At 44.7% G+C, this 16,775-nt stretch overlaps 1 protein-coding gene across 1 annotated transcript in view; it reads right to left on the minus strand.

The window, feature by feature from the left end:
* dati (zinc finger protein datilografo) overlaps window positions 1-16,775 on the minus strand; it is a 1,103,308-nt gene that overhangs the window by 124,039 nt on the left and 962,494 nt on the right. The window contains exon 8 of the mRNA XM_080284265.1: window positions 1,880-2,102. Coding sequence (XP_080140391.1) covers window positions 1,880-2,102 — 223 coding nt within the window. The remainder of the gene's footprint in view (window positions 1-1,879; window positions 2,103-16,775) is intronic.

Below are 16,775 nucleotides of genomic sequence, written 5' to 3' on the forward strand. Positions count from 1 at the left end.
CAAAGGGGATATCGGGCAGGGCAGGGCAGGGCAAGGCAGGGCAGGGCAGGGCAGGGCAGGGCAGGGCAGGACAGGACAAGGCATGACAAGAGAGGGCATCGCAGGGACAGGTCGTGGGGTGTGAGTAGCGCTTTTGACTGCTCTGCCCTACTCTATCCCCGTCTTCCTTTTCTTGATCTAACTACATCCAGACGATTTGATTAAACTTCGGAGAGAGTTTTGGAACCGGAGGGATTCTTAGATATACCTTCAAGAAAAATTATCTTTCTTTAGTTGAACACAATTGTCTGCAGGTGGCAAGGTGTCATGGTGCTGAAGGAAGTACAGGTGGTTGCTTTTGCTTGTCATCCACATTTAATATCACCTCACTCTTATGCTGCCCCGAAAAGACGGGAAATGTTTGCAAAATACATATATACTTAAATCTATCTTATTTTTCTATCAGTATCTATCTATCCATCAATCTATAAATCTATCTTTAATACACACATGACAGGTAAATCGTTTCTCTAAATATCCAATGATTACGGTAACAGGTAAATCCACATCCCCCTCCAGTAACTTCTTGGGGACTTAAGCCACGCGCAAAGTAAGGCCGAGCGGAGCGTTCTGACCACTGCACCACCAGCCACCTGATAAATATGTAAAATAAACTGCATACATTTTTCCCTGTATGTTAGATTTCTGCTCTGCGTCTGGTGAATCTTATGGCTGTTTTAATTTTAGAGTAAATTCCTGTCCAGATATAAGTACGAGTGAAATCAGTGCATATATAAAAGAAATTATTCCCACATATTAAAAGTGTATTTAATGAGAAGGTATAACAAGAGAGGATTCAAGTCGGGCCAAAGCTGTTATATCTTCTCTCTCTCTCTCTCTCTCTCTCTCTCTCTCTCTCTCTCTCTCACACACACACACACACACACACACACACTTGCAACATGTGGTCATAATCAGATTTTTCCATTTGATCAGCATACGAACTGTCACTGTGAAATCAAGGTCCAAGTCCCCAGTACATACATGCAGTTTTCCTTCAGCGGCACGATCATCATCCAGACAGTCACACGATAAATTCCTCCCTTTTTTAGCTTCCCAGTGACGGACGGACGGATGACGATTGGGTGACGAAAATACAGGTCTCTAATTTCCCAATCGGTAATTTTAGAGCATTATTAATTGAAGAAAAACACCTTCCTCTCTACCGTATACGAAAAAATAGGAGCAGAGTTTGGTAGAGAATTGTGTACTTTGATAAGGTAGTTTTTGGATCATGTGTAATTATGGAAGGTAAAGGAAGGATTCAAAATTTGCCTAATATTTCACCTCTGCTATTTCTTCATTTTCCTCTGCTGACTTGTATTCATAAACTGAGAAGAGATTGATGCGTTTCTCTGCCCTCTCTGATGTGAAGTGTCTAAGATGGAAGTGACGGACGTGCCTCAAGTGTGGAGCAGATGTACTACAATAGTAAACGAACTCTGTCCTTAATTGGACCTCCTCTACTGTATATGAATTAAAGGAAGCAGTCTGTCATCTACACCATCAAATGAGGGAGGATGTGTGTGAGTAATGAATGTCTCCTGGTGTGTGAGGGTGATGGGAATAGGTGCGTGTTGGACTTACCGTCGTGAAGGCGATGTGCTGGACTGATCAGCGTGGAGTACTGGATTATGTTATGTGTGGGTATGAGGGTAAAAGTGTGCACTGACTGGGTGAAGCAGTGTCTCTTATTTAAACTATCATAAGTGTGAGTAAACTAAAGCGTGATCCTTAGGTGTGCGAGTGTGAGAAAACAAGGTCATGGTGGACGTCGTTAAGCTAAAAATGTCGTCCCCAGGTGCGATGGCGAGATAAAAACAAGACCGACTGGACTCACCGGTGTGGAGGCGTGTGTGCTGCTGGACATGCGACAGCTGTTTGAAGCGACGGTCGCAGTAGGAGCACTTGTACGGCTTCTCGCCCGTGTGGACGCGGATGTGCTGCACCAGCTGGTGGTTGGAGGAGAACGCCTTCAGGCACTGCTGGCACTGGTGCGGCTTCACCTCGCTCCGGTGGGTGTCCCGGTTATGCATCTGCATGGCAGACTTGTGCATGAAGATCTGCAACATAGGGACGCATCGTTAGTTATCGTTAATTGTGTGGAAAAGTACGGACACTCGTAATAAACTAAAATCATAAAACACACACACACACACACACACACACACACACACACACACACACACACACACACACACACACACACACACACCAATACTTAAACCTAATAAAACATACCTAATACTACAACCTACTTAACCATTTCCTAAGTACAAACTCACATTACCAATACTCGTTATAATTTTAGTTCATATCAATTACAAGCATATAACCTCACTTAAACTCACTACAACAAATACTTAACGATACAAATACTCTACTTAATACGCCAACAGGACAGACCAGCCTCCCGGAACGCAGACACTATATATATTTCTTTATGCTCTGGCTAAGCTTTTCGTCCTGGCTCCAAGTTAAAGGGGGAAAAAAAAAAACCCACCCCATCTGACGTTACGGTGGTTCATTGCAAAGGTAACAGGAGAGAGCCAAACGAGACGGTGAGTGAGTGACTGAGTGAGTTACAGGGCGAGTTATTGGGTGAAACTGAGCAAATGAGTGGGCGAGAAAGTAAGAGAGTGATGGAGTGAAAGAGTAAGCGGGTAAGTGAAAATGATCCAGTGAGTGAGTAAATCAGAGACAGAGTGAAAGATCAACAAGGTAGGTGAGTAAATGAAGGAATGGTAGGCAAAGTGACCGAACGAATGAGCCAAGGAGGTAGACAGGTAGGTAGGTAGATAAGGTAGGCATGTATTTAGTCAGCTGGCAGGTAAGTAGGTAGGTAGATAGGCAGGCAGGTATGTATGTATGTATGTATGTATGTATGTATGTACTCAACTCCTCCCTCACTACTGCCACGGAAAGCTTAATATTTCAGAAGGAGGGAGGGGGGCGGTGAGGGATGAGGGGGAGGGGGCGGAGGGGTGGGGGGCAGCATAAGAGGGACAGCCTCATTAATATCCCGACCCCGAGGTAAAGTGACGCTGGGACCAAGACCACCAACACACACACACACACACACACACACACACACACACACACACACACACACACACACACACATATAACAAAAAATAAAATACGCACATACACACAAAATGTCCCATGTACTGACTCGAAAATGAAAATGTCAACAATCCAGAAAACTGACCCCTCCAAAACCTCTATGCCCCCCCCCCCCGAAAAAAAAAAAATCCAGAATATCCATAATCCTAAAATGAACCTCAAAAATTTCCATGCTTAAAAGAATAGAATCCAAATTATCCAACTTAAAAAAATTTCCAAGGCCTTCAGAAAAAAAAACAACAAACAAAAATGACAACTCTAAAAAAAAATGATGAAAAATAATCACCATAATAACTGTACATTTACCACTGACATACAAAAAAATTCTTAAATATCCTTTTTCTTATGATAATTCCAAAATATTTAACTTAAGATTCTTCATATTCTTCTTGCTTGTGTTAGAGAGAGAGAGAAGAAGAAAGGCAGAAGGAGAGTTAGAGAAGGAAAAAGAGAAAGAAGAGTGAAAAAGAGACATACGGGAGAAAGAAAAATTAATTAGGTATATAAAAAAAAGATAGGAAGACAGAAAGGAGAGAGAGAAAGAGAAAGGTATACAGAAAGAGAAAAGATGAGGAAATAGTTGAAAGAAATATAACTAACAAGGGAAAGGGAGGAAGAAAGATATAGCAAGATGAGAGGAAGAGAGAAAAAAAGATATATAAAAAGAGAGAGAGAGAGAGAGAGAGAGAGAGAGAGAGAGAGAGAGAGAGAGAGAGAGAGAGAGAGAGAGTAAAAAAGAGAGTAAGAGAGAGCCATGAATAAAACATAGCGCTCTACTCGTTAGTGATAAATCAAAAGTGATGACAATGAAGCGTCCAGGGCGGGATTAATGAATGGAGGGAGGGAGAGAGCTGGAGAGAAGAGCAAAGGAGGGAGGGAGAGAACTGGAGAGAAGAGCAAAGGAGGGAGGGAGAGAACTGGGGAGAAGAGCAAAGGAGGGAGGGAGAGAGCCGGAGAGAAGAGCAAAGGAGGGAGGGAGAGAGCTGGAGAGAAGAGCACCAACATTAAGAACACCCCCCCACATCCACACACTCCCCCCATACCCACACACTCCCCCCCACCCACCCACACTTATCCCCTCTCCAACTGATCCACCCACCCACACCCATCCATACCCACACCTACACCCTACCTTGCTACCATACACCCACCACACCCACTTCCTCCCTTACACTACCTACTTCACAACCCCACCCCCATCCTCGCCCACACCCACATCCACGCCCACTTCCTACCTTCTTCCCGTACACCCTACCACCCACCCACTGGCACCCATTCCTCCCCCCATCACCTGTACCATCCATGTTTCCTCTCTCGCTCTCTCATACTCTCCTTTCTCCACCTCCTGTCTTTCTCTCTCTTTTTCCTCTCCCACCACCCACCTTCCCACTCGCACGCACACACTTCCAGCATTCCCTCACTCATAACTCATCTCTTACCCCACCTCTCTCTCTCTTTCTCTCTCTTCCAGTCCTTTCCCTCTCTTCCTTTATTCCCCCATCCTCTCCATCTAAGTCCTCCCCCTTCTCTCTCTCTCTCTCTCTCTCTCTCTCTCTCGGCTGAGTCTCCCAACTTGCGAGAATTGCCGAGAGTTTGCGAGAGAAGCCAAACTTTAGCCCACTCATCTACATCCCCGAAAAAATTCCCTTATTACATCTCCCAAATCTTTTATAATCAATAGCGCTCCCCGAAGCCCCCCATACGCAAAGATTTGGAAAAGTGACGACGTATGATGAAAAATGACGCCATATGTAGGTCACTTTGGAAGATGCTGTTTTTTTTTATTTTTTTTTTTAACATTTTTTTTTGAGGTGGTGGGGGTGTGGAGGTGTTTTTCTGATTTTTCGTTCCTTTATTTTTGAAGCGGTGGGTGTATGGAGGTGTTTTTCTGTTTTTTCTTTCCTTCTTTTTTCTTGAGAAGTGGGGTTGAGGGAGAGTCGATGGGATAATGGAACTAAAGACATCGAACTATTTACATTGGGGTGATTTGATGCATTTTCCTATTATTTTTTTACTCCTAGTTCTATTACTGTCTCTGTTATTCCTGTATCATTATCATTTACAAGTCATTATTTCGGCGGTTAATAGAACGTAATAAAAAAAAGGCACATAATCCCCTTCACTACAAGAAGCTTTTAATGGTGCAAAAAAAAAAAAAAAAAACTGACGAGAGAGAGAGAGAGAGAGAGAGAGAGAGAGAGAGAGAGAGAGAGAGAGAGAGAGAGAGAGAGAGAGAGAGAGAGACGCCACGGCACTGAAGAGAGTAAATGCTCTGTCCAAAACACATTATCAGAGTCATTGGTGTAATTTGCAAGGCCTGATTGGATAGTGAAGAGAAGTGTGGCTCGTTTCATTGATTATTCTGTTGATAGCTGCTCCTTAGCCTGGGTGTTGGAAAAGGATAGGTGTAGTGGGGGATAGGGGGGTGTTGGTGAGAGGTGTGGTAGTGTGGTGTGGTAGCGAGAGGTGTGTTGGTGTGTGGGGTGTGGTGGTGTGTGGGTGTGGGGTGGGTAGGTGGTTAGGTGAGGTGTGGTAGTGCGATATGTAACTATGATCCTGTCTCCTGTCATCTCAACCGATAGCTCTACACAACATGGCATCAATCTGAACACACAGTCACTCAGAATTACCAAACACACCGAAACACAGTGACATACATCGCTCACCCCAATCTGATCAAACCTTTGGGAAATTGATACGCCTTTTGTCGAGAGCAAAGTGTGGGAAACAGGGATGGGATGATGATGATGATGATGATGATGATGATGATGATGATTACTGTAATTACCGCGAGCTCTACAACAACCATAATCCATCTCTATCAATTATTCTACCCGTGGTCGCTCATCTACCGTCTACCTGGGCACCCTTTCAGCACGATGACGCCCGGATTATTTTATATATATATTTCTCGCTACCAACATTACTTAATTCAGCTTACAAGGATCTCCCTCGTAGTGAAGGGGTTAATGGAGAAATGCGCCTTACAATCTGAATAAGAGGTTTTTCGATAAACAGATAAAAAAAATTGCCAAAAAAAAAGCTTTATATGACGTCCTTGTACTGAAGTGGTAGATATGAAATGGTATGATTGTAATAATGACGATATTATGAGTAGACCCTGAATGTCTTTTGAATTCTCTCTCTCTCTCTCTCTTAAAATCTTACTCTATACTCTCCTTTCCTCGCCTCAACGTCTCCTTCTCTCCCCTTCTCTCCTTCCATTCCTCCCTTCTCCTCCCCCTCAAACCCGTTTTCTCTCCCCCTCTCTGTAAATTACCTCTCTCTCTCTCTCTCTCTCTCTCTCTCTCTCTCTCTCCATTTCCAGTCTTCTTGCAACACAATATAAGATTCACATTCTCAAAATTTTATGCCTCCCGGAACACACACACACACACACACACACACACACACACACACACACACACACACACACACACACAACTATTTTTGAGGTGGAAGATTGATCATAAAAAGAAAATGGAGAAATGAATAATGAGAAATAAGTGAACGTTTAGCAGTAGTAGTAGTAGTAGTAATAGTAACAGTAGTAGTAGTAGTAGTAGTAGTAGTAGTAGTAGTAGCAGCAGAAGTAGTAGTAGTAGTAGTAGTAGTAGCAAGAGTAATAGTTGTAGACATCAGTAATTAACACGACCACTACCAAAAACAACCACCATCCTAAATCGCCATAAAAACAACCACAGCAATAATAATAAAAACAATAATTAAGCTGATGTGATTAAGGGGGCCCTCATTATAATTCTCCCCACCCCCCCATCCCATATTTCGACACAGGCGCTTGCTCGGCTCCCAATTTTTCATGTGTAATGGGGATGTGGGAGGGGCATGGCCAGGGAGATTTCGTTCCCAGTGGTTTTCGGTCGGTTTTTGGCGCAGTTTTCGTACGCCCCGAACCCTTATAAACGCACGAAAATTAGTGGAATGGTTCGGTCACTCCCTTGTCTTGGCGTAGGCTTTCGTTCTGTTATGGTTTATTTTAGAAGTCTTTGTGTTATGGGGGAATAGGTGATGATGATGATGATGATGATACGGAAGTAAATGTGTGTGTGTGTGTGTGTGTGTGTGTGTGTGTGTGTGTGTTAGGCCAAGTTAAAGTGCGCAGTCTGTGGGAGAAAGGGGAGAAAATTTGGGGGATTGGGGATTTTTTTGGGGGAATTTTTTTGGGTGCCTAGAGAAATTTTCTTGGGTGGTGCTAGGGTGGTCAGAGGGACGATTTTTCCTATTTTTTAAGTTTTTATTTATTTTTTGGAGATGCATGAGGAGGAAGAGACGAACGATAAGATGGATTGTAAAGGTGAAAGGAGGAGCAGGGAGGAAAGAGGGTGAGGGAGAAAAGATGAGGGAAAAAATAGGGTAGACAGAGAAAGGACAGAGGGAGAAGCAGAGGAGAGGAGAGGAAGGAGAAATAAAGGCGAGGAGAAGGGAACAACAGGGGGGTTGAAGGAGGGAATTCTGAGGGGACGGGGCGAGGGAAGAAGAAAGGAGGAAGAAAAGGGGTATGGTGGAAGGAAGGAGAGAGAGGGAGAGAGGTAAAGGATGCACGGGGGATGATAAAAGGAGGAAGAAAATGGATGGGTGGATGGAGCGGTTAACAGGAAGGGGAAAAAGAGGATAAGAGGAAGAAGGAGAAGAGAAGGGGGGTAGGACGAGGGAAGTTAGGGGGATAGGCAGAGGGGGACAGGGGCAGGAGGAGGGAGGAAAGGGACTGGAAGGAGAAAGAAATTGGGGGAGAGGGGGGGAGAGAAAATGGGGGAGGGGGAGAGAGGAAACGAGGGGAGAGGTGGAGAGAGAAAATGAGGGAGGGGGAAAGAGAAAACGGGGGAGAGGGGGAGAGAAAATGGGGGAGGGGAGGGGAGAGAAAATGGGGGAGGGGAGGGGAGAGAAAATGGGGGAGGGCAGGGGAGAGAAAATGGGGGGTAGGGAGGGGGGTTAGAGGGAGGGAGGAGTATAATACGGCAACAAATGAGACACATTAATGAAGAAACGCGGCCGCTGTCTTTTAATCGCTCCTGTTGAACATTTAATGACGCCCCGTTTTTCACTACGGAGGGAAGGGAAGAGGGAGAGAGGTAGAGGGAGATGGAGGGAAAAAGGAGAGAGGTGGAGGTGGTGGGAAACTGGAGAGAAGAAGGAGGTGGAGGTCGAGGGAAACTAGAAAGAGAAGCGGGGGTGGATGGAAGATGTGGAGAAGGAGGGGAAAAAGATAGATTAGAGAAATATGTGATGGGGAAAAAGAGGCAGAGGTGAAGGAAGAACGGAGAGGTAGAAGGAGGAGGTGGAGGGAAATAGAGAGGGAAATAAAGGGAGAGGTGGAGGAAAGAAAAAGGGATGGAGGTGGAGGGAAGAGGAAAGCGGAGGTAGGGAAAAAGGTCAAGATAGACGGAGAGAAAGGAAGATAAAGGTGGAAAGTAATGGAGGAGAAAAAGAAGGAGAGAGAGAGAGAGCTTGAGGCAGACTTACTATCGTTCTTCTTTCCTCCTCCTCCTCTTCCTACTCTACCTCCTTCTCCTCCTTCTCCTATCCTATGTAATCCTATGTAATCCTCCTCCTCCTCCTCCTCCTCCTCATCATCATCATCATCATAATCATCATCATCATTTCGTACCCTTATTGTCCAGTAATAAATCGGTAATATTTCGCGCGTGCGTGCGTGCGTGCGTGCGTGCGTGTGTGTGTGTGTGTGTGTGTGTGTGTGTGTGTGTGTGTGTGTGTGTGTGTGTGTGTGTGTGTGTGTGTGTGTGTGTGTGTGTGTGTGTGAGAGAGAGAGAGAGAGAGAGAGAGAGGGAGAGAGAGAGAGTCTTAAATTTATCTTTGTCGACTTTTTTTTTTTTTTATTCCTTTACTCCTTCCCTCTTCATTTTATCTGTCAGCGCTTTTGTCTTTTTCATTTTCTTTTACTCACTTCATTTTTATTTACTTATTCCGTCGGATTGTCCAAAAACGGTAAGGGATTTTATTTATTTATTTATTTATTTTTTTTAATGGCAGAATAGATGTTGCCAGTATCGGCCGACAAGATGGCACTTTCAGGAATGGCACATTGGCGGCAGGAATGGGGTTAGCAGTATGGCACAACGGCAAGGGCGATGGCACAAACGATAGCGTGCGGTAGCGGTGGCACGAACGAAGGAGATGATATGGCATAGGAGAGGGAAAATGGGACTGGCGGCAGCTGGGATGGCACTAGGAGCGAGGGAGATGGAACTAGAGATGGCAACAGAGACCTCAGCGAGATGGCATAATTTATGGCAACGCAGACACTAGCGGCACTTCGATTTGGCATCAGCGGCACTAGTAGATGGCATCTCCGACCTCAAAACAAGATACCAGTGAGATGGCACAATTTATGACAACGCACACACTAGCGGCACTCGGATATGGCATCAGCGGCACTCGTAGATGGCAACCCCAACCGCAGACGAAGACGCGGTCGAGATGGCACAATTCACGGCAACGCAGACACTAGCGGCACTCGGATATGGCACCCATGGCACTCGCAGATGGCAACCCGAGCAGCAGAAGGCAGCGGGCGTCACTTGCAATGCGCCGCCACAACCCCGACGGCAAAAGTGAAGACACACGGGCCCGTCCTGACTTAGTAATGCGGCAATCCATCTCACAAAAACCGCCCCTCATTTAATTTGGATGCCCAGCGCTCTCTCTCTCTCTCTCTCTCTCTCTCTCTCTCTTTCTCCTTCATTACTAAATACATCCTCGCCCCCTCTTTCTCATCTCCTCCTCCTTCTACCCAGTCTTTCTTCCTCCATATCTTTCCTCTCTCTTTTTATTTTTTCTCTCCACCTACTCCTCCTCCTTCTCCTCCTCTTCTCCTCCTGTCGTTCCTCTCATTTTCTCCTTTCTCTTCTCTTTATCTCCTTCCTCCTAGCCCCCCTGCTTCGTTTTGTCTCTTGTTTTCTTATCTTTCTCGTGGTTCTTTTTTCACCTAGCTCTCTGGTGTGTGTGTGTGTGTGTGTGTGTGTGTGTGTGTGTGTGTGTGTGTGTGTGTGTGTGTGTGTGTGTGTGTGTGTGTGTGTGTGTGTGTGTGTGTGTGTGTTTTGACCCGAGTATTTGTATGTGTTGCTCTGTGTGGTGTGTGCGTGTGCGTGTATGCATAGGTCCGTGGGTTTGTTCGTGTAAGTCTGTGTGCTTTGCGTGGTGTGGTTGCGTAAGTGTGTGGGTGTATGTGTATGTCCATGTGCGTGTGTGTGCGTGTGCGTGTGTGTGAAAGCTTGATATCGAGGCAGTAAAGTGAGGGAAGATGGTGGTTCGCTGTCTCATATCCCACGAAGCCTCCCTCACTCCCTCCACGTCTTCCATTTCTTTTTCTACGTCCGCTGTTTCTTTCTTCTCTTCTTTCTTTATTTCGTATCCTCCTTCTCTTCTTCCTTACATCACTTCTTCTTGATTCTTTCTTTTTTTTCTTCCTCTTGTTATTATTTCCTTTCTTGATCTTACCTTCTTTTGCTCTCCTGTCTTCACTTCTTTCATTTCCTTTATTTTTTTCATCATTCATTTCCTTCTTTCTCTCTCCTTCATTGTTATATTTCCATTTGCCCACTTTTCTCATCATTCATCTCCTTTTCCCTCACTTCTTTCCTTCTCCCTCCCTCATTTCCGTCCCCTCTTATCCTCGTTCTTTCCTTCCTTAACCTCTTCCTTCGTTCTTTCTCTTCCTTCATTCAAACAGACTTCCTGCCACTTCCTTCCGCTTTCTTGTTTCTTCATTTTTATTTTTACTTTTCCTTCACTCTTTCATTCCCAATCTCTCATTTTATAACTGGATTTTCTATCATTATTCTCTCTCTCTCTCTCTCTCTCTCTACGTACCTACCTCATCCCTCTCCCTCTTTTCTTGTTTTCCTTTCTTTTCACTTCTCTTTTACCCTCGGTTTTTCAGGCCCTCCCATTAACATCCCCTATCTCTCTCTCTCTCTCTCTCTCTCTCTCTCTCAGTATACCTCTTCACTTCTTCCACTCTCCCTTCTTTCATTCTTCCTTCCTTCTACTTCTACCTTCTTACCTTTTCTCTTCCTCTCTTCCTTCCTCCTTTATTATTATTCTCTCTCCTTTCTCTCCCTTCCCTCTCCTCCTTTCTCTCCCTTTCTAACTCTCCTCATTTTATTTTCCTACCTTATCTCCGTCCTACGTTTTTCTGCTTCCTCCCTTCCCAACTTTCTCTCCCAGTCTCCCTCTTCTCATTACCCTCTTTCCCTCCCTTTCTCTTTTTTATCTTCTCTCTCTGTCTCTCTCTCTCTCTTTCTCTCTCTCTATGCCTCACTTCGCTTATCCTTTTTCTGGTTCCCCTTCTTTTATTTCCTCTCTTCATACTCTCTCTCTCTCTCTCTCTCTCTCTGTCTATCTGTCTGTCTGTCTCTCTCTGATCCACTCTTCCTTCATCTTCGTTCTCTTGTTATTGTGTTTTCTTTCTGTCACATTTTCATTCTTTGTTCACTGTCTTCTAGCTCTGTCTGTCTCTGTCTGTCTGTCTGTCTGTCTGTCTGTCTGTCTGTCTGTCTCTCTCTCTCTCTCTCCCCTCCTCCTCTTGCACCCTTTTTCTATTTCCCATTCTTTTATTCCCCTCTCCCTCTGCGCTCTCTCTCCCCTCTTTCCCTCTCTCCCTTTCCCTCTAGTTTTAAATTCGCTCGTAATCAAATGAATGCAATTCCGCGGGATTTTTGTCCGGCTTAACTTTCATTTAGAAATGTTGCGTTATTAATAATTTAAACTTTGCATTTAATTAAAGGCGCCGCTGTTTTAATAATTCTTTCAGAGCGATAGGTGGGTTGGCCTGGGTGCGGTGTGGGTGTGGATAGCCTGGTGGTTGGTGTGGATAGGGGGTGTACGGATACAGGGTTGGTGCGAATAGGGGGTGTGCAAATAGAGGGTTGGTGTGAATAGGGGTGTGTGTGGATTGATGGTTGGTGTGAATAGGGTGTGTGTAGATTGATGGTTGGTGTGGATAGGGGGTGTGCGGATAGAAGGTTGGTGTGAATAGGGGGCGTGCAAATACAGGGTTGGTGTGAATTGGGAGTGTGTGGATAGAGGGTTTGTTGTGGTTAGGATGTGTGGATAGGGTTGGTGTGGATAGGGTTGGTGTGGAGAAGGGACGGGTGTGGGTACTGATCGGTATAGAATGTGAGTGTAGATAGGGGCGTTTTGATGTGGATAAGGGGTGTGGATGTGCATGGGCGTATGGATGAGTGTATGCAGTGTGTGTGTGTGTGTGTGTGTGTGTGTGTGTGTGTGTGTGTGTGTGTGTGTGTGTGTGTGTGTGTGTGTGTGTGTGTGTGTGTGTGTGTGTGTGTGTGTGTGTGTATTAATAATAATAATAATAATTATAGTAGTAGTAGTAGTAATAATAATAATAATAATAATAATAATAATAATAATAAAATAATAATCATAATAATATTAATAATAATAATAATCTATCTATCTATCTATATACCTAGGCTGCTTCCCCCAAAGTAGCAGTAGTGGTAGTAGAAGCAGTAGTAGCAATAGTAGTAGCAGAACCAAAAACAGCATCGCATAGCACACTCGCAGTAAAGTTATATATAAGAGAACTATTAAGAACAATGAAGGGTAGAACAGAGAAATATATTTAATGTTACTGAACAGTGTGAATTAACATTATCGAGGTGACAGGAAAAACACTAACTCATTTATCACGTATGTATCCCTCCATCCCCCTCTCTCTCTCTCTCTCTCTCTCTCTCTCTCTCTCAGGTATGCAGATCTGCTAAACATACCGGAAAAGTACAAGGGCGATCGGGTGAGTATGATGAATATCGGGTAAGTAGTCTGGGTATCGGCTGAGTATATCGGGTGAGCATATCGGCTAGTATGGGGGTACTGGGTGAGTATGAGGTGTACCGGGTGATTATATCGGGTGAGGATGAGGTGTATCGGGTGAGTATATCGGATGAATATGAGGTGTATCGACTGAGTATATCGGGTGAGTATGAGGTGTATCGGGTGAGTATATCGGGTGAGTATGAGGTGTATCGGGTGAGTATCGATGGAGCGGACACCCGATATAAGGGGGAGTGAGGAGGCGGGTAACAAGGTGGTCGGTAAAAAGGACCAATCAGCCTTAACGTGATTATCGGTGTGAGGAGGAGGAGGAGGAGGAGGAAAGAACAGAAATGGATGGAGGAGGAGAGCGAGGAGGTAAAAAGATACTGCTGAGGATGATGATGAGGAAGATGATGATGATGATGATGATGAGGAGGAGGAGGAGGAGGAAAAATCAGAAATAGAATGGGAAGTAAGGAGTATAGGGAAGAAGAGGGAAAAAGAGAGTCGGAAAAAGGATGCTGATGGCAGTGTTAGAGAGAGAGAGAGAGAGAGAGAGAGAGAGAGAGAGAGAGAGAGAGAGAGAAGCAGTGATCTAAGAGGGACTAATAATAAAGTTTGGAAATCTTAAGTTGCGAAAGACCGTCTTGTTGCCGGGATCCATAACCTCTCTCTCTCTCTCTCTCTCTCTCTCTCTCTCTCTCTCTCTCTCTCTCTCTCTCTCGTGATTCTTTGTTTCTCTTCATTCTCTCCTATTCTGTCTCGTTTTGTCAAGTTTTCTCTCATTTCACGTTTCTCCACCTTTCTCTCTCTCTCTCTCTCTCTCTCTCTCTCTCTCTCTCTCTCTCTCTCTCTCTCTCAAATCGCCATACCTCTCTCTCTCTCTCTCTCAAATCGCCATCTCTCTCTCTCTCTCTCTCTCTCTCTCTCTCTCTCTCTCTCTCTCTCACACACACACACACACACACACACACATCTAACTTTCATTATCTTTCACATACCTTTTATTCCCCATTCCCCCCCTCCTCTCTCTCTCTCTCTCTCTCTCTCTCAAGATCAAGTAAGGTCAGGTAAGGTGAGAAATAAACTGTACATACTTTTTATATTTTCATATTTTCTTATAAAGTCATTTCTTTTTTATTTTTTCAACTCTTCCCAAAAGCGTCGCGATTAAAATGAAGCCAATTATTCTTTTAATTAATAGCCAAACTTTTCAGAGAGAGAGAGAGAGAGAGAGAGAGAGAGAGAGAGAGAGAGAGAGAGAATATGAAACAGGGCATTAAACTGAAAAAAACAATGCATATAAGAAACAGGTAAACAACAATGAATAAAGAAAATGGGAAGAATGAATAAACACACACACACACACACACACACACACTCTCTCTCTCTCTCTCTCTCTCTCTCTCTCTCTCTCTCTCAAAACCATAACTTAAATATTTCCTCCCAAAAACTTCATCGCTCCTTCCACCTCTTTTTTGCCTTTGAGCCCAGAGCAGGACAGAATTCTTTTTCAAAACCTTTCAAGTCTTTCACGAAAAAAGAGAAAAATGAGAAAAAAGAGAGAAAGTGGGAAAATGAGTCTCAGGACAGAGGAGGATAGAGGTGAATTTTGACCAGGTAAACGGGTCTGGGGGAGGGATAATGATAGGCCAGGTAAATATATAAAAAAATAAAAATTAAAGATATATATATATTTTAATTTTATATCTTTCGTTATACGGTTGTCACCTTCCTTTTTTAATATATGTGTATAAATAAAAATTGGGCTAACCTTTTCTTTCGTTTTGACATTTTCATAATAATAATAATAATAATAATAATAATAATAATACAGGTTTAACACGGTAATAATAATAATAATAACACAGGTTTAACATTCTCACTGCAGTATTCCAGGTAATAATAATAATAATAATAATAATAATAATAATAATAATAATAATATCGAACGGAGGACTAAAAGCTTGCAAAATTGAGCTATCAGAAAAAAAAAATGAAAAAAAAAAAAAATCCAGAATCTACTGCAACCACTACATTGATCACCATCTTGCCTACCATAACACTACCATACTCCCATTCACAAGGGGCTAACCAGTACTATCCAAAACCTCATCTACAACTACCACAACTACCACACTACCACACTCACCACAGCCTCCCCTACCCCGCTGCCGCCACACCTCCACTTACTACTACCACAGCTATCTCCACACTCCCATCCACTATACTGTACCTACCGCCACTGCTGCCATACCTCCACCACAACTACCATTATGCTTCTAAAACTACCACAATCAACCACCACAACTACCACACTTCTATCAAAACAATCAACACTCTGCTATCACAACTACCACCACTACTACCAGCAATACTACCTCGCTCCATCCACAGCTACCACCACAACTACCACTATTCCACCACAGCTACCACAACACATCTACCACAGCTACCACAGCTACCACAATTCTACCACAGCTACCACAACTACCACAATTCTACCACAGCCCCGACACTTCAAGTCTTCAGGATGCAGGAGTCAGTCGATACAAAATTTTTCACAAACTCTCTTAATTCCGTCCCACTGTGGTCTCATCTCTCTCTCTCTCTCTCTCTCTCTCTCTCTCTCTCTCTCTCTCTCTCTCTCTCTCTCTCTCTTTTCGTCACATCTCCCATTTCTCCTTCCTCCTTAATTTCTCTTCTCTCTAAACTTTCTCTCTTATTCTTCATCCTGCTTCTATTTCCTTCCCCTCCCCTTTTTCTTCCTCCTCCCACTCCCTTTTACCTCTCCTTTCAGTATCCTTTCACCTCTTTTCCTTCCTTCTCGTTAACCTTTGCTCCTGTCTCCATTTCCTCTCCTCCCACTTTTCCTTCCCTCCATCTTCATCCCTCCCTTCCTCCTCACCTCCTACCGCCTCCTCTCCTTCCCTCCTCCTCCTCTTGTCACCTTCTTTCTTTCCCTCCTCACATAACCCCTCCCTGTCTCCATTTCCTCTCCTTCCACTTTTCCAGTCTTCATCCCTTCCTTCCTTCCCCCTCCCCTCCTCCCTCTCCCGACCCCCTCCCCTTCACCTCTCCTCTTCTCTTCCCCTCCCCTTCCCTCTCCCCCTCCCCCCCCACTTTAAAAACTCACCCCTCCACCAAAATATTGAACCTGTGGCTTTCGTCTGAAGCTCTGAAAAAGTTGGCATCTCTCGCTATTGGTGACAGTTTAGCCGGAGGGGGAGGGGGGTGGGAAGGGAGGGGATCTGGGAGGGGTAGGTGAGAGGGGAGGGAGACCTGAGGGAGGGTAGGCGAGGGGATGAGCGGGGAGGGGGAGTAAGGAGGAGGTAAGAGAGTAAGAGAGGATGGGAGGAGTAGAGAAGGGTGGGTGAGAGGGGATGAGAGGAGGCAGTCAGGTTGAAGTGAGAGTAGGATGAGAGGGGGCAAAGAGGGGGCAAAGAGGGGAGGGAAGGTGAGTGGGAGGCCTTGAGAGGGGAAAGAAGGTAGGGAGTGGGGGCTGAGGGGAAGTAAGAGGCGGTTGGGGAAGGAGTAAAGGAGGTATAGTCAGCTTGAAGTGAAAGAGAAGGGGAGCCAAGAGTGGAAGGAGGGGAAGGCGAGGGGAAGGAGGCAAGGGGGGATTGAGGGAGGAGAGAAAAGGCAGGGGAGGTAAGACTGGGAGTTGGGGGATACAGTCAGCTTGAAATGAGGGGAAGAGGAAAAAGGGGGAGAGGCCAGTGAAAGGCAAGGAGAGGAAAAAGAGGGAGGGAAGAAGAGGAGGGGGAAAGGGAGGGTAAAGGAAGAGAAAA

Source organism: Coenobita brevimanus, chromosome 101, assembly GCF_032717465.1.
Source record: "Coenobita brevimanus isolate Jiangsu-jjx chromosome 101, ASM3271746v2, whole genome shotgun sequence".
Lineage (NCBI taxonomy): Eukaryota > Metazoa > Arthropoda > Malacostraca > Decapoda > Coenobitidae > Coenobita > Coenobita brevimanus.